Source organism: Miscanthus floridulus, chromosome 8 (genome assembly GCF_019320115.1).
Source record: "Miscanthus floridulus cultivar M001 chromosome 8, ASM1932011v1, whole genome shotgun sequence".
Taxonomy (NCBI): domain Eukaryota; kingdom Viridiplantae; phylum Streptophyta; class Magnoliopsida; order Poales; family Poaceae; genus Miscanthus; species Miscanthus floridulus.
Window position 1 is genome coordinate 114,213,108 of NC_089587.1, and position 23,084 is coordinate 114,236,191.

Consider the following 23,084-nt stretch of genomic DNA (forward strand, 5'->3'; position numbering starts at 1 on the left):
ATGTATTCATTCGTAGCTGGCCAGAGCTGTGCTCCTGTACTTATACCCCAAATGAGTGAAATACAAGCTGCGGTCATTCTTCCCAAATTGCTTTCTTACATGTATCAGTCGACCATTGATCCTCTTTCTCATCTTCCGCTGCTTTCCAGCCATGACGAGCCCCGACGGTTCCATCTCCTCCAACCCGTTTGCTGCGGCCGGCGAACCTGCTCCTCCCACAGCCACCACACTCGTTCTCATCAATATCCACAGCCACATCCCTGTAACTCTTGCCACCGACGACGGCAACTTCCGTCAGTGGCGCTCCTTCTTTGAGCTCACCATCTAGAAGTTCGGGCTGCTGAGTCACATCGATGGCACGGTGGACGCCGCCGCCATGACTGATGACCCCGAGTGGCTGCAGATCGATGCCTGCATCGTGTCATGGCTCTATTCCACGGTGTCCAAGGACATCTGGACTGACGTCTTCAAACCACGCAACACCGCTTACGCCGCGTGGTCCGCCATCACCGGGCAATTCCTGGACAACAGCCTTCAACGCGCCGTCTACGCCCAGCAAGAGTTCCATAGCCTCTTCCAGGGCGACATGTCCATTGGCGAGTACTGCGGCCGCCTCAAGCGGCTCGCCGACACCCTCTATGACTACGGCGCCGTCGTCTCCGACCCGGCTCTCGTCATCAACACGCTGCGCGGGCTGAACAACAAGTTTAGTCATGCGATTGCTGTGCTCTCCACCATGACGCCGCTGCCGACGTTCCTCAACGCCAACATCATCACCGGCAAATGGATCTTCAAGAACAAACTTCACCCGGATGGAACTCTAGAATGGCGCAAGGCTCGGTGGGTCGTCCGTGGGTTCTCCCAACGCCCAGGGGTCGATTTTCACCAGACCTTCTCGCCGGTGGTGAAGCCCTCCACCATTCGCATGGTCCTCCACCTCACCGCCACACGACAGTGGCCAGTGCACCAACTCGACGTCAAGAACGCGTTCCTACACGGCGACTTGGCTAAGAAGGTGTACTGCCATCAACCGGCTGGGTTCGTCGACGAGCTGCATCCGGATCACGTCTGCCTCCTTGTTAAGTCTCTATACGGACTCAAACAGGCACCACGGGCATGGTTCCAGCGTCTAGGCAACCACCTCCGATCCATCGGATTTGCTTCGACAGGATCCGACACATCGTTGTTCGTCTACAAGCAAAGAGATGCCATGGCCTACCTCCTGGTCTACGTGGATGACATCATCTTGACTGTGTCATCGCCGTCGGTGCTTTGACACATAGTCCAACAACTCTGTCGAGAGTTCGCCATCAAGGACCTTGGCGACCTGCGCTTCTTCCTTGGTGTTCAGGTTCGTCAAGACGCCACTGGTTTCTCCCTCTCATAGGCTCAGTGCACGGAGGACATCTTGGAGTGAGCGGGCATGACCAACTGCAAGCCCGCCTCCACTTCAGTCGATGTCAAGCAGAAGTTGTCCGCTGCTGCTGGGGAACCAACAACTGACGGCACGTTCTACCGAAGCATCACAGGCGCATTGCAGTACTTGACTCTTATGCGTCCGGACATAGCCTATGCAATCAATCAAGCTTGCCTGTACATGCACTCTCCTCGTGCTGCTCACTGGAACCTCGTCAAGAGAATTCTCAGGTATCTTCGTGGCTCTATCAACGACGGCATCTTCATCTCCGCTTCGCCGTCGAACAACCTCACAGCCTACTCCGATGCCGACTGGGCCGGATGTCCGGACACCAGACGGTTGACGTCAGGCTACTGCGTCTTCCTTGGGGACTCGCTTGTCTCATGGTCATCAAAGAGACAACCGACCGTCTCCCGGTCAAGTGCGGAAGCTGAGTACAGGGCGGTGGCTAATGCCGCTGCAGAATGTTGCTGGCTACGGAATTTACTTCACGAGCTTCATGTTGATGTCAGGAAGGCCACTGTCATTTACTGTGACAACATATCAGCTGTATATTTATCTCAAAACCCAGTCCATCATCGACGAACGAAGCACGTTGAACTGGACATTCACTTTGTCAGGGAGAAGGTAGCACTTGGTCAATTCAGAGTTCTGCAGATTTCAACTCGGCATCAACTAGCTGACATAATGACCAAGGGATTGCCAACACCTCTGTTTACAGAGTTTAAGTGCAGTTTATGCATTCGGACAACCGATGCTCAAACTGCGGGGGGGTGTCAACGAACAAGTATAGGCTAGCTAGGATAGCTATCATTCGTTCATATTTGTAAATGGCCAGCCACTCTCCACCTCTCATTCTCTATAGGATCTGCATGTATTCATTCCTTCTATGTAGGATTTGTGCTCCTGTACTTATACCCCAAATGAGTGAAATACAAGCTGCGGTCATTCTTCCCAAATTGCTTTCTTACAGGTCAAAATAATCATGTCTTAGTCATCACTCTAGCTACCAGCATGATTAGCCACTCTTCTTTACACAACTAATCAAAGCATCTGAGACTTGACCCAATCCATGCCGTCAGTGCACCACCGTGTTTCGGTGTCGCTGCGAGGCCCAATCCTCGACTGCACCAGAATCAAAAGCTGTTGAAAACCAACGGTGATCGTCACGCTTTATTTCTCTACTGTCATCCACTAACCCTTCATCAAATCATTCCTCAATCAATTTGGATGTCACGACTCACGAGCCTTTTGACATGGGATGTGAAAGCATCAGGGCCCAGCTGGATTAGGAGTGGCCAGGTGGCAGACGACGCTTGCGCTTGCATGCACACAAAGGAAGCGATCAGATCGCCACACCGTACCCACACATGAGTGACATGATGATGGCGAGAGATGGTTGGGGGTGGGGTGGCCCAAAGATTGTGTTCTCCCAACCAACATGACCATACAACGGAGGAGAGGAGATCTTGCATTGCATCCGGAGAGGTCATTGACATGTGCAGGGCTCGCGCTCGCCATCGCAAAAATGCTCTCTTTTTGCCTCGGCCGGCTACCTGCGGATGCATCCAGTGGCGCCGGACGAGTGTGATCGGGGAGGGCGTTAGTGCCCATGTAAATGTCATGGATTCGTGGCCTCTTGTTCTTCATTCAGTGCCTGTCGACGGCCACCGACCGACTATAGTAGGAAATGGAAAGCGTTTCGTTTCTAGCTGACGGACGGTGCTGCGTTTGTTTCTGTTGGTGGTGTGTCAGCGAGCGAGCCAAGAGGTGCGCTTCACTCCAGCTCATGGTCATGGCAACGATCAGGGGGCTGGATTGGACGGAACAGCCCAGCAGGCAGCAGCATACTGCCTTGCCTTAGAACTCACTAGTGACTACGTAGTGAAACCAAGATGTGTCAGCGTTTTTGGCGGACGAATCCGATGCTGCCACCTGTTCGGTCGGCGGCCAGTTTTTGGTTCTTTAATTTTTCTCGGAGTGGTTTCAGTCAGTAATTGGCATCGAAATTTTACACCCAGGAGATCAGGGAGGGAAAAACCTGTTTCTCGGTTTCACACCCACCCAGGGCTAGGATCCACTCAGACGAGGTCTGAACATTGAGGACGCTAAAGCTTATGCTCTCTCCATCAGTAAAAGTTATATTCCGGAATCGGTTTCACCGCGTTAATCAGAGGTTTCCCTCGTGAAATTGACGGGTGGAAGTGGAACCTTAGCGAACAATGGGAAATCGAGAGCTGACAAGATAACTTTTGGATTGTTTCTTCCTTTTTCTCACTTCAGATGCTGCTTTGCTCATATGGAGGAAGATAGTGTATACATGGCAGTACAAACGTAACTGATTGTTGAATCCTGGGATCACGAAGCATCGGGAGCAAAAACTAGTCCATGTTGTACTGTACAATTCTGCTATCAATCAGCATCAAGAAAAATATAAGAGCAGTGTATGAGCAGTGTACGTGGAACCTTAGCCGAACGCATTCATTTTTTATTATTACTAGTTGACATGCACGTTCGTCCCGCACGTGTCTAAAAGATATTTGTTGTTTTTATTTGCCATTTTCTAGCTTGTTTGCCCTTATCATCTTATCATATTATTTCCATGTTTTTTAAAAAACCAACATTTTTTTTGTTTTTATTTGTATTGAATTTTTTATGTTTTTTAAACTTTTATAATTTATAATTGGTCGTTAAATTTTATATTGTACGTTGTTGGGGGCATTAGAGTAGAATTTCATATCCTTCAGGTAAGGTATTATTAGACACACCAATCATGTTTTTTTCCTTATTAATGATTTTTTTATTCTGTTTTTTTTACCAACTTTGTATTTGTATATATTTTATTTTCTAATTCTAATTGGACCAAAAGCCCATTAGACCCTGGTAGCAGCAAACAAGTGGCAAACGCCCATAATTGTTTCTGTCAGCATCTAATTTTTCTACGGCGGCGCATCCCAATTCACTGTCTTCTCCATTTCTCTCCACCTTCTCTCCTCCATTTCTGCCATTACTCCACCTTGCTGTGCAGAGCACCACCGCCGAGGCTGGCCGCGCGTCCCAGTTCTCGCCGCCGGTGAAGAAGGTGAGTCGGGCAGAGCTCCTTCGCGGGGTCTGGCCGCATCGCCCATATGGCTGGCCGCCATAGCCGGTGAATCTGCGCGTAGGTTGCCGGGGCAGGGCTGCGCCGGGTCTAACCGTGTCGCCCAGGGCTGTCCGCCGGAGATGGTGGATCCACCTGCAGGACGCCGGGGCAGGTCTGAGCCGGGTCTGGCCGCGCTGCCTACTGGCCGCCGGTACAGGGCCGCGCCGTCGGGCAGGTTGCCGTTGCTGGTTGCGCCATCCGAAGGCCGCCAGGGCATGCTCTCCTTCTCGTCTGTGAGGCGACAAGGGCGCCTTCGGCTCCTACTCGGCGAGTCCAGTGGTTGCTCCAGCAGCTCACGTCTCCTTGCCGCGTTCTATTTCGTAGTAAGTTCAGTTGATTTCATTTAAATGTTAATTTCCTCCCTTTAATCTCTTTTTGTTAGCAATAATATGCCTACCATATTCAGTTTTTGTATTTGGTCACTAATCTAGTCAAACTGAAGCGAAGTTAGCCCTGGTAAAGGAGGAGGGTTGTGTTAGGCGTGGCGAGCCAATGTAAAAACTTAGCCACTTTAATGGAGATGAAACCCGAAAAAAAATCGTTGGGGCGTAACCCTCTTAGCGACGCGCCATATCGGAACCCGGGTATGGTGTTAAATGGGCAAGGGCCGGGTCGTCACCCCCGTGACGCGCCGTGTCGTGATCTGGGCATGGTGTCAAGTAACCAAGGATCGGGTCGTCGCTTCCTTAGTGGCGCGCTACATCGGCGCCCGGGTGTAGTGAAAAATGAGCAAGGGTCTTCGCATCTGAGTCGACGGGTGCGAAGGGTAAGGAAGCTAGTCGAACCAACTAGGATCCGTTTAGGTAGTTGGAATGTAGGGTCACTTACTGGTAAGTTAAGAGAATTAGTTGATACCGCGACTAGGAGGCGTGTAAATATATTATGCGTTCAAGAGACTAAATGGAAGGGTCAGAAGGCGAAGGAGGTGGACAATACAGGTTTCAAGCTTTGGTACACAGGGACAGTCGCGAATAGAAATGGAGTAGGAGTTTTGATTGATAAGAGCCTCAAGAATGGTGTGGTGGGAGTGAGAAGGCAAGGAGATAGGATTATCTTAGTCAAGCTTGTCGTTGGTGATATGGTCTTGAACGTAATTAGTGCGTATGCCCCCCAAGTAGGCCTCGACGAGAGTGTTAAGAGACAGTTCTGGGAAGACTTAGATGGCATGGTTAGAGCTATACCTAGTAGTGAGAAGCTTTTTATAGGAGATCTTAATGGGCATGTAGGTACTACAAGCGCAGGTTTCGAGGCAGTTCATGGAGGTTTTGGGTATGGTAGTAGGAATCAGGAGGGGGAGGAAGTTCTGGACTTCACGGTAGCTTTTGACCTGATGATAGCCAACACTTTCTTTAGAAAGAGAGAATCTCATCTAGTGACCTTCAGTAGCGGACAACACTGTAGCCAGATTGACTTTGTCCTCGCAAGAAGAAAGGACAAACGAGCATGCTTGGATTGCAAGGTGATACCAGGAGAGTGTGTTGTTTCTCAACATAAGCTTTTGGTGGCAGATTTTCGTTTTCAGGTACGGGCCCGTAGGGATAAACAAGCTAAGATTGAAAGAACAAAGTGGTGGAAACTGAAAGGGGAGACGTCAGAGGTATTTAGGGAAAGGGTTATCAAAGAGGGCTCTTGAAAGGAAGAAGACGACATAAACAACATGTGGGACAAGATGGCAACCAACATTCGGAAGGTAGCCTCAGAGGTGTGTGGAGTAACCAAGGGAAGGGGACGCGAGGCTAAAGATACTTGGTGGTGGAACGAGGAAGTCCAAAGGGCTATTAAAGAGAAGAAAGAATGCTATAGACGCTTGTACCATGACAGGAGTGTGGACAACATAGAGAAGTACAAGGTGGCAAAGAAGACTGCAAAACGAGCTGTAAGTGTGGCAAAGGGTACAGCGTATGAGGATCTTTACCAACATCTGAGTACGAAGGAAGGAGAGAAGGACATTTATAGGATGGCTAGGGTTCATGAGAGAAAGACACGGGACTTCAACCAAGTTAAGTGCATTAAGGATGAAAGGGAGCACCTCTTGGTGAAGGAGGATGAGATCCGACATCGATGGCAAGAGTATTTTGACAAATTGTTCAATGGTGAGAATATGGACACAACATTTCAGTTGGATGACTCTTTTCATGACACCAATAGGCGCTTTGTGCGGAGAATCCAAGAATCTGAGGTCAGAGAGGCGTTGAAAAGGATGAAAGGAGGTAAGGCGATGGGACCGGATGGTATCCCAATCGAGGTGTGGAGATGTCTCGGGGACATAGCTATAGTATGGCTAACCAAGCTATTCAACCATATTTTTCGATCGAACAAGATGCCTGATGAGTGGAGGAGAAGTATATTGGTACCGATCTACAAGAATAAAGGGGATATTCAAAGTTGTACGAATTACCGGGGAATTAAGTTGATGAGCCGTACTATGAAGCTATGGGAAAGAGTTATCGAGCATCGCTTGAGAGCAATAACGCGGGTCTCTATGAACCAATTTGGTTTCATGCCCGGAAGGTCAACCATGGAAGCCATTTTCTTAGTAAGACAAGTTATGGAGCGGTATAGGGAGAAGAAGAAGGACCTACACATGATTTTTATTGACTTGGAGAAGGCTTATGATAAAATACCAAGGAATGTTATGTGGTGGGCTTTGGACAAACATAAAGTCCCAACGAAGTACGTCGGACTCATTAAGGACATGTACAACAATGTTGTGACTAGAGTTCGAACAAGTGATGGAGACACGGATGACTTCCCGATTAGGATAGGACTACATCAAGGGTCAGCTTTGAGCCCTTATTTGTTTGCTTTAGTGATGGACGAGGTCACAAGGGACATACAAGGGGACATTCCTTGGTGTATGCTTTTCGCGGATGATGTAGTGCTAGTTGATGAAAGCCGGACAGGAGTGAACCAGAAACTGGAGTTATGGCGGGAGACTTTGGAGTCCAAAGGTTTTAGACTCAGTAGAACTAAAACTGAGTATATGAGATGTGATTTCGGCACTACTACTCGGGAGGAGGAAGATGTTAGTTTGGAAGGTCAAGTAGTGCCTAGGAAGGATACCTTTTGATATTTAGGATCAATGCTACAGAGGGACGGGGATATTGATGAAGATGTTAGCCATAGAATCAAAGCAGGGTGGATGAAGTGGCGGCAAGCGTCTGGTGTCCTATGCGACAAAAGGGTACCACAGAAGCTAAAAGGCAAGTTTTATAGGACGGCGATTAGACCTGCTATGTTGTATGGTGCAGAATGTTGGCCTATGAAAAGACGACATGTTCAACAGCTAAGTGTCGCGGAAATGCGTATGTTGCGTTGGATTTGCGGTCATACAAGAAAGGATCGAGTTCGGAATGATGATATACGTGAGAGATTAGGGGTAGCGCCAATTGAAGAAAAGCTTGTCCAACACCGGTTGAGATGGTTTGGACATGTGCAACGGAGACCTCCAGATGCACCGGTGCGTAGCGGAATCCTAAGCCAGGACAGTAACGTGAAGAGAGGCAGAGGAAGACCGAAGTTGACTTGGGTAGAGGCAATAAAAGGAGACTTGAAAGGATGGAATATACCCAAAGACTTAGCCTTAGATAGGAGTGCTTGGAAGACAGCTATTCACGTGCCTGAACCTTGATTGCTTCTGATGGGTTTCAACTCTAGCCTACCCCAACTTGTTTGGGACTTAAAGGCTTTGTTGTTGTTGTTGTTGTTGTAGAGATACATAGAACATGTATATGTAGGTATGCTTATAGAATCAGAATCTAGCACCACCACCACTTTTTGATATATCTGTGTTGGATAGAGGGTAAATAGAGTAAAACTTTGTAGCTAATAATGTCATGTATCCCAAGCATGTAATAGTTGCAAAACTTATCTCTTAACATCTGTGGTTCCTATGGCCACGTGCGGCACGCACGTGTCTAGAAGATATTTGTTGTTTTTATTTGCCATTTTCTAGCTTGTTTGCCCTTATCATCTTATCATATTATTTCCATATTTTTTTAAAAACCAACATTTTTTATTTTTGTATTTTTTTTTGTTTTTATTTGTATAGGATTTTTCATGTTTTTTAAACTTTTATAATTTATAATTCATCGTTAATTTTTATATTGGTCAGCTCCTACACATGCAACACCTGCCTTTCAAGCTGTATAAACTGAACTCAATTTTTTTCTTGCAGGAAAGTTAATGATTTTGCATGTTTCCTTGTTCCTTGGGTTCACGTGGTGAACCTCTAGTACCCTTATGCTAAGCATGTAGGGATTCCTAATCCTTTTGCGGCCTGTTCGCTGGTTGGTTTCTGGGCTGATTTTGGCTGGCTGGTGCTGATTTGTTGTGAGAGAAAAATACTGTTGGCTGGCTGGTTTGGGCTGGCTGAAACCAACAAGCGAACAGGCTGCAACAGGATATGATGTTAATAGGAAAAATGTTATTATTTGAGGAGTCCTTTCTGTAACGGCCATCTCTGCAGAGTACTTGCCACCTATGTACATTGGTGGCAAGGCTGACCCATTTGTGGTCCTGTACTTAAAGAGGTGAGAAACAAAAAGAAGATGGGGGTTATTATCATTCCCAATCTCAGAGTTATGTACGTCCATATATTTTTTTCAAGGCTCTTATAATTCAGTATTATTGCAGGTTGTTACAGGCATGCTAAATCCAATATGGAACAAGACATTTGATTGATTATACAAGATGCACTACATGATTTGCTCATGGTGGAATTATGTGACCACGATACATTTGGAAAGGTGTGCATTCTGTCTCTTGCATATTGTTTATTCATTTGAAATCTAAAACTCCCTACCTTGATTCTTTGCGGCTTACGACGTTACTTCCAATTTGTCCCTGTGTTATTCTTTATAAGGTTTTTTTCCGTTTTGTTGGCTTGACCAGATAAACATTCTGGTTTAACAAGTCCGAGAAAAACTGTGCGAGAGGCTAACCGAGTGGCACAGCTAGGTTTTTGGTTGTTGTATGCAAGATTCTCTTATTTCACAATTTCAATCGTACCTAAACACAATAATATATTATTATAAATAGTTGAATACTTTATTAACATTAGACCAATAAGTTTAATAATAATCTTGCAGTAACCAAATATGTAATCAAACCTGTGTTGTTTGCAATTAGCATGCTTGATTAGGATGACGTTGTTCGTTAACATCGACCTTAGCCCTTAACTTTGCATGATAATTATGGTGATATTCCCAAATTTTAGCCCGTCTTTCTGCGTCTGTGTCTTTATCATTACACTACACACCAGTACGTTCTATTTCATATTTCAGTGTGTTTTGCCTCAAATATATAACATTTAATAGTACTGCAGTAATATTTCAAATTTGTAATCAAACCTGTGTTATTTGCTATCATCATGTTTGGATTAGGATGATGTTCTTCATTAGCACTGGCCTTAGCCCTTAACTTTGCATGATAGTTATGTTGATATTCCCGATTTCTAGCACATCTTTTTGCCTCTTTATCATTAGACTGCACACCAGTATGTTCTGTTTCACATTGCAATTAATTCTATTACACATTTATAACATGTAATAGTATTGTAGTAACATAATTAACATAAGTTTAAATCAAACCTAATTGCTTTGCTATTATCATGCTAGGATCAGGGTGTTCTTTTTGTTACCAACAGCCTTAGCCCGTAACCGTGCACGATAGTTACGCTGATATTCTCAGCTTCTAGCCCATCTTTCACCATCTTTATCACAAGTCATTGCATAATTAGCTTGTGCTTCACGTTTCCTTTTACATCCTATTGAATTTCTATTCTCCAAGCCGACTTCATCCTCTAACAAATATACGAAAATGTTATTTGATTTTGAAATAAAAAATCCACATAGACTGATTTTTAAAAAACAAATAACAAATCACCTTGAACATTGCTGTCTTGTCTTGTGGTCAGATTACCATCTTGTCTTGTGGTAGAAGCCATAACAAGATTTAGGTTGTCTTGTTTATATTAATATGGAGCACTACAAACAAGGAATTTTAAAGCAATGGTGAAACAAAAAATTAAAGATAAATGCATTTAAGCAATTCAGGTTTAGTTGCAACTTGCAAGTCGGAAAAGAGTAGATTACTTTTTAGAAACATGTAGTTGTAAGAGAGTTCAGAATAATTTGCAACTTGCAAATCGGAAAAGAGTAGATTATTACTTTTTAGAAACATGTAGTTGAAAGAGAGTTCAAAATAATTTTAATAAACACGCAACACAGATTATATTAATCAATCTTTAATAGAACGTAATCAATCTTTATTAGATCATATCAACACAAAAATAAAAAATTATATACCTGCATTAATCAAACTTCTGGCTTCTGATGTGTTAGGCAGAGAGCTGTAGGTGTCCACGACGGCAGGTCAGCAGCTACAGACGTGAAGGCGGTGCCGGCCACTGGAGACTCGCAGATGAAGCTGCTGCTGGACACACGTTCTTGACACGTGCTGTATGCCGAGGCCCGGAAGGATGCGGTGGACTTTCTGATCACACGTGCGTTACTCCGTGCCACGGGAAACCGACAAACGTGACGCCGTGATCGACGTGCTGCGGAAACCCGACGAACTTTCTGATCTCGCTTGCGTGACTCCGTGCCGCGGGAAACCGACGAATGTGACGCCGTGCGTGTGTACAGATAGGCGGAATAGGAGGCGCAGGTGGGTAGAATTTTGTCTCTGTGAAAGATGCCGTGATCTTTCGGGAGTGGGTGCGTGCGGTATAAAATTGTCTCAATGAAAAAAACAACGCCAGCGATGGAATTGATTGTATGGCAGGAACGTAAAAATCTTACATTTTGTGAGATGTGGCCCACTTGTTAGGAGGTAATCACTTGTTAGGAGGTAATGACGTTTATTATCCCTTAGATTAAGATCTCAAATCACATCTAAGGGTTAAAACATAGGGTGGGTAGGAATTTTCAGGTAACATATATTTTTCAATTCCTTCGCTCTTTTATATTATAGATTTTTGGATACCTGTCCGTGATATATCATCTTCATCCAGATTTTGGACAGATATAACAAATAGTTCCATGGCATAGCATTTCTGTTATGGAAGTTGTCAAATAGACAGAACAGAGACAGACGTTGAAAACATTTGCTCTGACAGCTGTTAGAGGTAAAAAAAAATCTTGCCAATGTACATTACTAGATGCATGTTGCAATGGGCACACATGACTCTTAAACATTTGACAAAGTGGCCAAAATAATACAGATAAGCAAAGTTGAATCATGACAACCCTTCAACTGTCTTGTTGTTCACATTGTCCCCCCTTGACATGGCAGCTGAGTAGGAGCCCTTTCATTCAGACAAGTTGGATGCGCAAGACCTTGAAGTCTGCACCCACTTTGTTTGATGAAAGCAATATAGGCAATTAAGCTTCTAGTTAGTCCATCAGGTCTCATAAGCTCCACACGTGATGATTAAGTCAATAAGAAAGGCTGTTACAGGGGAGTCCGTCGTGTGTTAACAGTCCCAATTATTTGGTTACCGTCACAGAGCAACATCTCTTCTGGTAACTGTCGATGGGGAACCCTACAGGCCCCCATGGACTATACTGCAGGGAGGTAGACCTTGGTAACAAGGCCTACAGCCCAATCGTCAAGAAGAACACGGAGCAAAACAACGTGCAAAACCGAAACTCCAACGCAAACTATACAAGGAAAGGCGTCCGAAGCATAGCTTAGGACTCTGACCTTGTATCCGAATAGGACACAAACAACGCCTCTCAGCGCCTGGACTATAAAGGGCTGGTGAGGGTACCCATTGTAAGAGGAGAACGCATACCCGATACTCAAAGCAATACAACGCAAACAAGCTAACGCCAAAACTGGACGTAAGGTTATTACTCAACCAAGTCGAGGGCCTGAACCAGTATAAATCGTGAGTCTCTTTGCGTAACCGCCGAATTCCACTATTCGCCGAAGCCCGAACAACTGTCCCGGGTACCCCCGTGGCAGGCTATCGGTGGTAAAACATCGACAGCTGGCGCGCCAGGTAGGGGCTTTCGACGAATTTTTTCTCGAGAGTTCGGCGGACCTCAACCTCAAGATGACCTTTTCGGCGGGAACAACCTTTGTCTTCGGATCCTAGATCTGCAAGGCTGACAGCGACGGCAAGCTTCGTACCCATCTCCGAGAAGAAAAAAATTCGATGACGAAGTTCAATACAAACTCGCCGAGAAGATGACGAAACTCTCAACTTCGGATACAACTCGGAATAAGGAAGAAAGCGGATACGAAACCGACTCTGAAAAAGAGATACAACCCGATTCCAAGACAATCTTCACGGCACAAGAGCCAAGCCTAATTGGACTCGGAGACCCAACAACGATCACGAAGGGATACGACCCGTACAACTCAAAGAAGAACTTGGGAACTTACGGACTGCGCAACGCGGCATCAGTCTATCAACACTTTACCCAAAACAAGATGAACTCAGCAAGAAGAATACTCCTGGAGGGAGCACAAGAAGGGATGATCATGACAGTGACCCCGCAAGATTGTGTGGTGCATTGGCCAGGTTCTTTCACCTCAAGCAAAGTCCAGACTGGCACGCGCGTTGAAGAACTACCTTATCAAGAGAGAAAAGAACTCGGATCCAGTTCAGAAGCTACAGACAGCTCAACCAAACGAAGGATGGAATACCATACAAGAAGAGCTCGGAAGAGGTATACTATATACATGGCGGAGCAGTTAGAACAACCTTTGAAACCACCACAGATACCAGATATAAAATCTTCAGACGAATCATAAGGCAACATCTCGCTAGATGAGAAAAGCAACAGCAACGAAAATGATGAGCAAAGACTAGCAAGGCTAAAGAAGAATAAATTGAAAGCTGGAAGGAGGAACCGGGCTAAACAAATGAAGCAAGTCTGGAATAAATACAAAGCGGAGCTAACGGAATACAACAGAAAGAAGGCGGAAAAAGAAGCCACAAAAAATACAAAAAGGGAAAGAATTGAAGAATTAACAAAGGAGTTGTACACCCTCACGAATAACAGGAAAGCAAAGGAAGACCAGAAGAAAGAAGTTGGGGGATCAGAAAAACAACCCGACGAAGAAGTTCCACAGGAGCCACAAAGGGAGCAGCCACCCAAAAAATCGAATTTTCAAAGGATAGGACTAGTAGAAAGTGCTGATATCAATGGAAGGAAGGAACACTACTCAAAGCAACAAGAAAGAGACAAACCAGAATTGAGCCAACGCTACCAAGTAATATCAAGAAGATTTGACAAAGAAGATGACTACGGAGAGTCTGAGTTAAAAGAAGACATGTCTTATTACAGAAGGGCAAGATCGCCAGATTACGGAAGAACAGAACCATACGACAGATTCCCTTGTTTCGCAGGAAGACTACAAACTTTAAAGCTACCGCACAAGTTTAAACCAGCAAATCATTCCAAGTATGATGGCAAAGTCGAACCAAGACAATGGCTAAGGGTTTACTCCCAATCTATTGAATTAGCTAGAGGAGACGACGACATCAAGGCTCTATTCTTCCCAATGGCCCTCAAAGCAATGCCGCTACAATGGTTTGACAAATTGAGGCCAAGATCAATCAAGTATTGGGAAGACTTGCAAGAAGCTTTCTGCAACAACTTCGCAGGCATTATTACCCATCCAATGACTACAGCCAAATTGAAAGGAGTAAAGCAAAGGAGAGGAGAAAGTCTAAGGGAATACTATAGAAGATTTGGAGAATTCAGGGCTCAAGTCCACGACATTACTGATAGGGAGGTGATAGAGGCCTTTGCAGAAGGAATCTGGGCAAACTGGCAATACAAGGACTATTTCAATGAGAACCCAAGAACAAATGAAGACTTCAAGAGGGTTGTTGAGAAGCTAATTTCGTCAGAAGAAAGAACTCGGCACAGATTTGCTAGGGACAACCCAGAGAATAGAAGACCCGATTATAGACAGCAAGACAAAAGACCAAGGCAGGACAATATGGTGGCAACCACAGACAACAAAAGAAGATACAATGGCAACGGCAATGATAGCAATGGTAGCAATCACAATGGCAACTACAACAATAGCAACAATCGTAACAACAGCGGTTACAACAGTAATAGCAACTATCAGAGTAACAACTATCGAGAAAGAGCACCGGAAAACATAGAAAACATGCCGTGTCACATACACCCAGGGGCTAGACACAAGTTAGTTGAATGCAGCACTTTTCAGCGGCAATTCATGAAGAGAGAAAACAGGAATCAAAACAACTCAGAGCCAAAGCAAGAAGAATCCAAGAAGGAGGAAAAGAGAGCTGAAGGAGATTATCAAGAACCCCAATGCCAATTAGCGGTGATATTTTTAGGTGTTCCTAACACACGAAGCAAAAGACAAGAGAAACTAGCTCACAGAGCCATCATGGCAGCTGAACCAGCCATCCCAAGATATCTAGATTGGTCAGAGTACCCCATCCACTTCACAAGAGAAGACCAATGGACTAGTGCAGCAAACGTAGGATGCTACCCACTGGTACTGGGTCCGACTATCACAGGAGTAGCAGTAACAAAAGTACTCATCGATGGAGGAGCCAGGCTTAACATAATTTTCGCAGATACTCTCAAAAGGATGAATCTGGATTGTGAAGGTCTAATGACACCCACAAGCACACCATTCTACAGAATAGTACCCGACAGAGCAGCTATGCCCCTCGGACAGATAACCCTACCCGTCACCTTTGGCACACCAGACAAATACCAGACGGAATTCATCAAATTCGAAGTTGCAGACTTTGAATCATGCTACCACGCAATACTTGGGAGACCAGCTTTAACAAAATATATGGCAGTACCACATTATCCATACCTACTGCTCAAGATGCCAACAATAAAGGGCATATTATCATTGAAAGGAGATCTAAAGAAAGCACATGATTGCGACGTACAAGCAGTACAAATATCCGAAAGATTATAAGATATAAAGGAAGGAAAGGAGATTGCAATGCTGGCCAATGAAATGAACCCAGATGAGATTAAGATACCGGCTAAGAAGCCAAGCAACTTCACACCACCAAAAGAAGCCGCTACCAAGACTATTGACCTACTGACTGGTGATCCGGAGAAGACGGCAATCATCAGTGCAAATCTCGACCCCAAATAGGTACTCGCGCTCACCAACTTTCTTCGGGACAACAAAGATATTTTTGCTTGGAAGCCAGCAGACATGCCAGGGGTCCTAAGGGAGTTGGCTGAGCACATAATTGATGTGAACAAAGGGTCCAAACCCGTTAAGCAGAAGTTACAAAGATTCGCTCCAGATAGAAAAGCAGCAATCAAAAAAGAGATCACCAAGCTCATGGCAGCAGGATTCATCAGAGAAATAATCAACCCGGATTGGCTTGCCAACCCGGTCCTAGTAGAGAAGAAAAATTCAAAAGAATGGCGCATGTGCATCGACTACACAGACCTCAACAAACATTGCTCAAAAGATCCATATGTCCCACCAAGAATTGATCAAATCATTGACTCGACAGCAGGATCAGCTCTGTTATCCTTTCTAGATTGCTATTCAGGCTATCATCAAATATCCTTAAGAGAAGAAGACCAAAGCAAGACTTCGTTCATTACACCCTTTGGGGCATATTGCTCGGGGGCTTGTCGATGGGGAACCCTATGGGCCCCCCATAGACCATACTGCAGGGAGGTAGGCCTTGGTAACAAGGCCTACAGCCCAATCGCCAAGAAGAATGTAGAGCAAAGCAACGTGCAAAACCAAAACTCAAACTCAAACTATACAAGGAAAGGCGCCCGAAGCGTAGCTTAGGACTCTGACCTTGTATCCGAATAGGACACAAACAACGCCTCTCAGCGCCTGGACTATAAAGGGCTGGTGAGGGTACCCATTGTAAGAAGAGAACGCATACCCAATACTCAAAGCAATACAACACAAATAGGCTAACGCCAAAACTGGACGTAAGGTTATTACTCGACCAAGTCGAGGGCCTGAACCAGTATAAATCGTGAGTCTCTTTGCGTAACCGCCGAATTCCGCTATTCGCCGAAGCCCGAACAACTGTCCCGGGTACCCCCATGGCAGGCTATTGGTGGTAAAACATCGACAGTAACCTTCTCCCAAACGGTAGCAAACGCTGTACACTCCTTACAGGTGAACTCGCCAGACGTGATTGTCGGTGTTTTGAACAAACACCAACTAGTAAATTTATATTTGTTACGCGTTAGACTCGGATAGTGTACTAAAGGACACAAGGTTTATGCTGGTTCGGGCAGAATGTCCCTACGTCTAGTTTGCTATAGCTCATGTTATTAGTACCGAAAAAGGTTCATAGTAGGGGGTACAAACGGTCGAGAGAGGGACAGGTCCTAAGTCTCTGATAGAAAGGTCAAAAGAATGCCAAGAGCTCGATTGCTGCTTGGTTGTGTATTGTGTGTGGAATTGATCCGTCCCCTTAGTGGGGTGCACTGCCCTCCCTTTTATAGACCAAGGGGGAGCAGGGATTATAGATGGGAGAAAGAGAAAAAAACCCAGAGGTTGAGAAGGTCCTTCGAAGGAGCCAGGTCTTCCTTTTCCCTTGAGCCTGCCCTGCTGACATGGTAGACAGTGCTAGGGATGGCATGTTCGTTGATCCTCATAGGGTCGTGCTCTGGCCTTGTTCAGCAAGTGGTTGCATCCCATCCTATATCGGCAGACAGTGCGGCGTGCCAGGGTGCCGAGCTGTGACCCTACGGGGGTAGACGGGGAAGTGACCATACGTCTGTCACGGAAGATGATGCGAGTTCTCTCTTGGATTTGTAGTGGTTGTCATATGCTTGTGTCAGGGTCCGCGCCCGAGGGCTAATGGCGGTGCCCACAACACTATAGGACAAAAGTCAGCGCCTACAACACTGTTCGGGCTCTGTCAGGCCGGAAAGGGCTTAAAGCGCCCGTCCCGCCGTATCCTGACGGTACCTTCCTACAGGCATGCAGGGCATGGTACTCGGTACTGCGGTTGACTCGAATGTCCTATCGTACCCTTTGCTCGCCATTATGAAGGAGTAGGGTACAGTCACCGGGTGAGGTGGAGCCAGCCCTCAGTCATTACGCGAGGCGGAGTCCAACCCTTGGGGGTCAGGTGAGGCGGAGCTAGCCTTCGGGGGTCGGGCGAGGTGGAGCCAGTCCTCAGATGTCGGGCGGGACGGAGACCTACACTCGGACATCGGGCGAGGCGAAGCCTACCCTCAGGCATCGGGCGAGGCGGTGCCAGCCCAGAACATTGGGCGAGGCGGAGCCAACCCGGAACATCGGGTGGGGCGAAGCTTGCCCCTAGACGTCGAGCGAGGTGGAGCTTGCCCTCGAACGTTGGGCGAGGCGGAGCCTGCCCCCAGACGTCGGGGGAGGCGGAGCTTGCCCTTGGACATCGGGCGAGGTGGAGCTTGCCCTCAGACGTCGGGCCAGGCGGAGCTTGCCCTCGGACGTCGGGCAAGGCGGAGCCAATCTTCAGTCGTTCAGGCAAGAAGTATAGCTACATTCTTGTCTGTTCGGAAGCATCAACGTTTGATGGTTATTAGTTACACCCCATTGGGTACCCCAGTATTAGGTCCCCGACAGTAGCCCCCGGGTGATTCGGATAGAATCGCCTAGGGTGATTTGACTTGCTAGAGGGTGCGCGTGAGCGCACCCGATGGGTGTAGCCCCTGAGCCCCTGAGTGATTCGGATAGAATCATCTAGGGGGGGTTTTGATTCGAAAGAGGGTGCGCGCAAGTGCACCCATCGGGTGTAGCCCCCGAGCCCCCGGGTGATTCAGATAGAATCGCCTAGGGGTATTTCAGACCCTTCGAGGGTATGGCTATGGATTCAGTATTTTGACAACTGGATAGCTTAAAGGGAACCCTGGTATCCCATTCATGGAGATTCATCTAGGGTTGGCCTAGCTGAGACTCAATCGTGGATCGAGATTCCTTGAGGTTCGTGTGCCTGAGTTCTGGCCGCTTGCGGGCCCATCCCTCTTTGGGACGGACGTCAAAACTATTGGACCAGTCCTCGAACTCTTGGGCCCAGGCGGTTCGGAGAAATGGTTCTTAACCTATATCCCCTCCGCGGGAAAAGAGTCCTAGTCTACCTAGGAAGGCGAAACGTCCGGCGTGACTTTTGGTGGGAAAGGATAGGGATTGTGGGCGCATATCCCACGGCATGATGTGGTGGTGTATCATGGCCAGCACGGAGATCTAGGAGGACGGTTGCCCTTCTCGCATCCATCACCCCTATAAAACCAAGCGGTTCGCCCCCAGGGTTCCGTACTTTGCCATCTCGCCTTTGCATCTACAGCTTCCACCGCCAATCGCCTGAGCCTCCCGTATCCGCATCGCAGCCACCGTCAAGCTCGCATCCACTCCCCTCCCAATCGTTTGATGGAGCCGAGGTGCAGATCCAACATCACCCCTCAGCGCCTGGAGGGCCTCGTTCACCGTGGCCTCCTTTGCCCGCTGACCGCACCGAGGAGTGGCAGCTGCCCGGTAATGAGGATGAGCCATCGCCGCCTGAAGGCTATGTGGTGTCCTTCGCTCGCTTTCACAAGTGGGGTTTTGCCATCGCCGCCCATAAGTTCCTTTAGGGGCTGCTGGATTACTACAAGGTGGAGTTGTAGCACCTTACTCCTAATGGGGTCTAGCACATTGCGGTGTTCGTCGCCCTGTGTGAGGGGTTCTTGTCGATTAGTCTCCACTTCGACCTATGGCGGTATCTCTTCGCCGTCAACCTTTTGAAGAAGCGGGTCGGGAAGCAAGAGCTGAGCGTGCCGGTGGGATGTGCTGGCATTCATCTCCGCAACAACCAAGTGAACGAATACCTATCAATGCGTCTGTCGACCTCCAACAAGGGGTGGCATTCGCATTGGTTTTATGTCAAGGACGACATTGCCGCCCCCTTGCCAGCGTTCTCCGGGCACATCATCGAAGAGGTCCCAGAGTTGTGGAAGTGGGGTGTCCCGTACAAAGCCAAGAAGAAGATCAAGGACCATCTCGCTGCCCTCCAAATTATGAAGGAGTAGGGCATGAAGAGATCGGGGATCATTGGCGCCTACCATACGTGGAGGGTGGAGCCACTGATGAGCCATGTGCTTCCCCTGTACTTGATGGGGCCCAGAGTGTCGCTCGAAGTGACAGCGCTTGTCGACAAAGCGCTCCCCCCTCTGAAGTGGTGCAACGCATCAAGGAGGTGATAGAGCCTTTGAAGAACAACGCCAATGTTGTCCTTGATTTTGTGTATCCAGTGCCAGGGCATCCCCCAATGTGGCCGGAACTGGGGTTCATCGACTTCGTAAGTTTTCTTTCCCCGTGCCTCCTTTTTACTTGAATTCCCGACCCCTTGATGCTGACCTCGAGATAGCGGGACCAGCCAAAGAGACTCGTCTTCTCGGATAGCCCGGCTCCGCTGCCTAAGGACCCACTCATGGCAGCAGCGAATCGCACCGTGGCCAAGTGGGATTTGAAGACAAAGGAGTTCAAGAGAAAGAAGATGCTATAGAAGCAGCAAGCACGGGAGCGACAAGAGGAGATAGATAGTGACGATGACGATGATGATGACAACAAGGAGTATGACGAGGTAGTTGCCGACATTGAGTGGGATCTTTATGGGATGCCTCAGCTCCCTGTTCGTCGTTTGCTTTGATTCTTGGTGCTCCATAGTCGAGGTCCGTCGGGAGGACAACCTCGAAACCGTACACCATGAAGAAAGGTGTGTAGCCGGTGGCCTGGCTAGGAGTTGTCCTTAGGCTCTAGAGCACCGCAGGGAGCTCGGCGACCCAGCGTGTGCTGAACTTGTTCAACCGGTTGAAGATCCTAGGATTGAGGCCCTGTTGGAGCATGCCGTTTGCGCGCTCGACCTGCCCGTTTGTTCGGGGGTGTGTGTCGGTAGCCCAATCGACTCAGAAGTGTTGTTCATCGCAGAATCGAATGAATTTCTTGCCGGTGAACTGCGTGCCATTGTCTATGATGATGGAGTTTGGTACTCTGAAGCGATGGATGATGTCAAGAAAGAACAGCATAGCCTGCTTGGATTTGATTGCAGAGATTGGCCGAGCTTCGATCCATTTTGTGAACTTCTCTATGGTGACAAGCAGGTGGGTGTAGCCCTCGGGCGCCTTTTTGAGAGGCCCAACCAGATCGAGCCCCCAGACTACAAAGGGCCACGTGATGGGGATCATCAGGAGTGCCTGGGCTAGGAGGTGAGTTTGTCGAGCGTAGTACTAGCACCCTTCGCAGGAGCGTACGATTTGCTCAGCGTCGGCTACTGTAGTGGGCCAGTAGAAGCCCTATTGGAATGCGTTCCCAACCAGGGTCCTAGGCACGGTGTGGTGACCGTAGACCCCATCGTGGATGTCGCCCAGCAGAAGCTTCCCCTGTTCGGTGGGGATACAGAGCTGCAAGATCCCGGTGTGGCTCCATTTGTAGAGTTCGCCTCCTACAAGAACGAAGGACTTGGCGCGACATGCGAGCCATCGAGCTTCCAACTTATCCATCGGCAACGCGTCACGGAGGAGGTAGTCGAGGTAGAGTGTTCTCTGGTCATCCAAAGGGTCGGGCTCTGTCGCTAGATCCTCTTCAAGCTCCATGACACCAGGGCCGGGCGGAGCCGTCGGTTGGTCAGCCCTCGGGGCTAGATTAGATGGGCCATCGTCAGCCACTTTGACCCTTCGTAGCACACCAAAGGTTTGTGTTGGTCACTGGTGAAGATGCCCGTCGGCACCGATTCTTGACCGAACGCTGCTTTTGCAAGTGTGTCGGCCACCTCGTTGAGGTGGCTTGGGATGTGATTGAGTTTGAGGCCGTCGAATCTGTCCTCCAGCTGTTGGACCTCTTGGTAGTACGCAGCCATCTTGGCATCGTGGTAGCTTGACTCCTTCATGACCTGCTCGACGATCAGCTAGGAGTCACCCCAAATGTCGAGGCGTCGGATGCCCAACTCGATGGCGATTCGTAGACCATTGTTGAGCGCTTCATACTTGGCCACATTATTTGATGAGGGGAAATGGAGACGATCCATGTACCTCATGCGGACCCCAAGGGGTGATATGAAGACCAGCCCCATGTCAGCTCCCTTCTTCATCCGCATCCTATCGAAGTACATCATCTAGTACTCTTGATCGATGACCACTGGTGGTGTCTGGATCTCGGTCCATTCTACGATGAAGTCAGCCAACACTTGGGACTTGATCGCCATTCGGGAGGCATATGTGATGCCTTGATCCATCAGCTCGAGTGCCCACTTCGAGGTTCTTCCCATGGTGTCCTTGCTCTGGACGACCTCACCGAGGGGGAATGACATCACGACCATCACAGGGTGTGAATCAAAGTAGTGACGTAGCTTCCTCTTGGTGATGAGGACGATGTATAGGAGCTTCTAGATCTAGGAGTAGCGAGTCTTGGAGTCGGATAGTACCTCACTAATGAAGTACATAGGGCACTGCACCTAGAGCGCGTGCCCCTTTTCTTCCCGCTCCACTACCAGGGTGGCACTGACTACTTGCATGGTGGCCGCTATGTATAGCAGGAGGGGTTCTCCGCTGCTTGGAGGAACTAGGATCAGAGGCCTTGTCAAAAGCAATTTGACCATGTCAAGTGCCTCTCGGGCCTCGGACGTCCACTCAAAGTGGTTGGCTTTCTTCAAGAGTCAATAAAGGGGGAGACCTCGTTCGCCGAGGTGCGAGATGAATCGGCTGAGGGCAATGAGGCACCCCGTGATTCGTTGAACCCCCTTTATGTTTTGAATTGGGCCCATCCTCGTGATGGCCAAAATCTTCTCCGGGTTGGCCTCGATGCTGTGCTTGGAGACGATGAATCCGAGCAGCATGCCCCTTAGGACCCCAAAAACACATTTTTTGGGGTTGAGTTTGATGCCATTTGCTCAGAGTTTCGTAAAGGTTTGCTCAAGATCAGCGACGAGGTGATCAGCCCATTTGGACTTAACTACGATGTCGTCGACGTAGGCCTCAACGGTCCGCCTGATGAGGTCCCCAAAGCATCTAAGCATACAACGTTGGTATGTAGCTCCAGCGTTTTTCAGACCTAACGGCATGGAGACATAGCAGTATGATCCGAAGGGGTGGTGAAAGATGTTGCAAGCTGGTCAGATTCTTTCGTCTTGATTTGATGGTAGCCGGAGTACGCATCAAGGAAGTAGAGGGTTTTGCACCCCGAGGTAGAGTTGACTATTTGGTCTATGCGCGGTAAAGGAAACAGATCCTTTGGGCATGCTTTGTTAAGACCCATATAGTCAACACACATCCTCCATTTCCCACTCTTCTTTCATATAAGAACATGATTAGCTAACCACTCTGGGTGGTGTACTTCCCTCATGAATCCGGTGGCTGACAGTTTTGCTATCTCTTCACCGATGGTCCTACGCTTTTCCTTGTCGAAGCGACATAGGCGTTACTTCACTAGCTTGGAGCCTAGATGGATTTTCAGGATATGCTCAACGACCTCCCTTAGAATGCCTGGCATATCTAAGGGTTTCCACGCAAAGATGTCTTTGTTGTCGTGGAGGAAGTCGACGAGCGCGCTTTC

General features: G+C 47.8%; 1 protein-coding gene and 1 long non-coding RNA gene across 2 annotated transcripts; both read left to right on the forward strand.

The window, feature by feature from the left end:
* Window positions 1-1,423: 1,423 nt before the first annotated feature.
* On the forward strand, window positions 1,424-2,411 carry LOC136469744 (uncharacterized mitochondrial protein AtMg00810-like). The gene is made up of 2 exons (XM_066467818.1): window positions 1,424-1,966; window positions 2,391-2,411. The coding sequence occupies exons 1-2, from the start codon at window positions 1,424-1,426 to the stop codon at window positions 2,409-2,411; spliced, it is 564 nt and encodes a 187-aa protein (XP_066323915.1).
* Window positions 2,412-4,347: 1,936 nt separating this feature from the next.
* On the forward strand, window positions 4,348-11,900 carry LOC136473305 (uncharacterized). Its single transcript, XR_010762567.1, has 4 exons — window positions 4,348-4,882; window positions 8,737-9,091; window positions 9,195-9,307; window positions 10,904-11,900. It is a non-coding gene; the product is annotated as an uncharacterized lncRNA (long non-coding RNA).
* The last annotated feature ends 11,184 nt before the right edge of the window (window positions 11,901-23,084 follow it).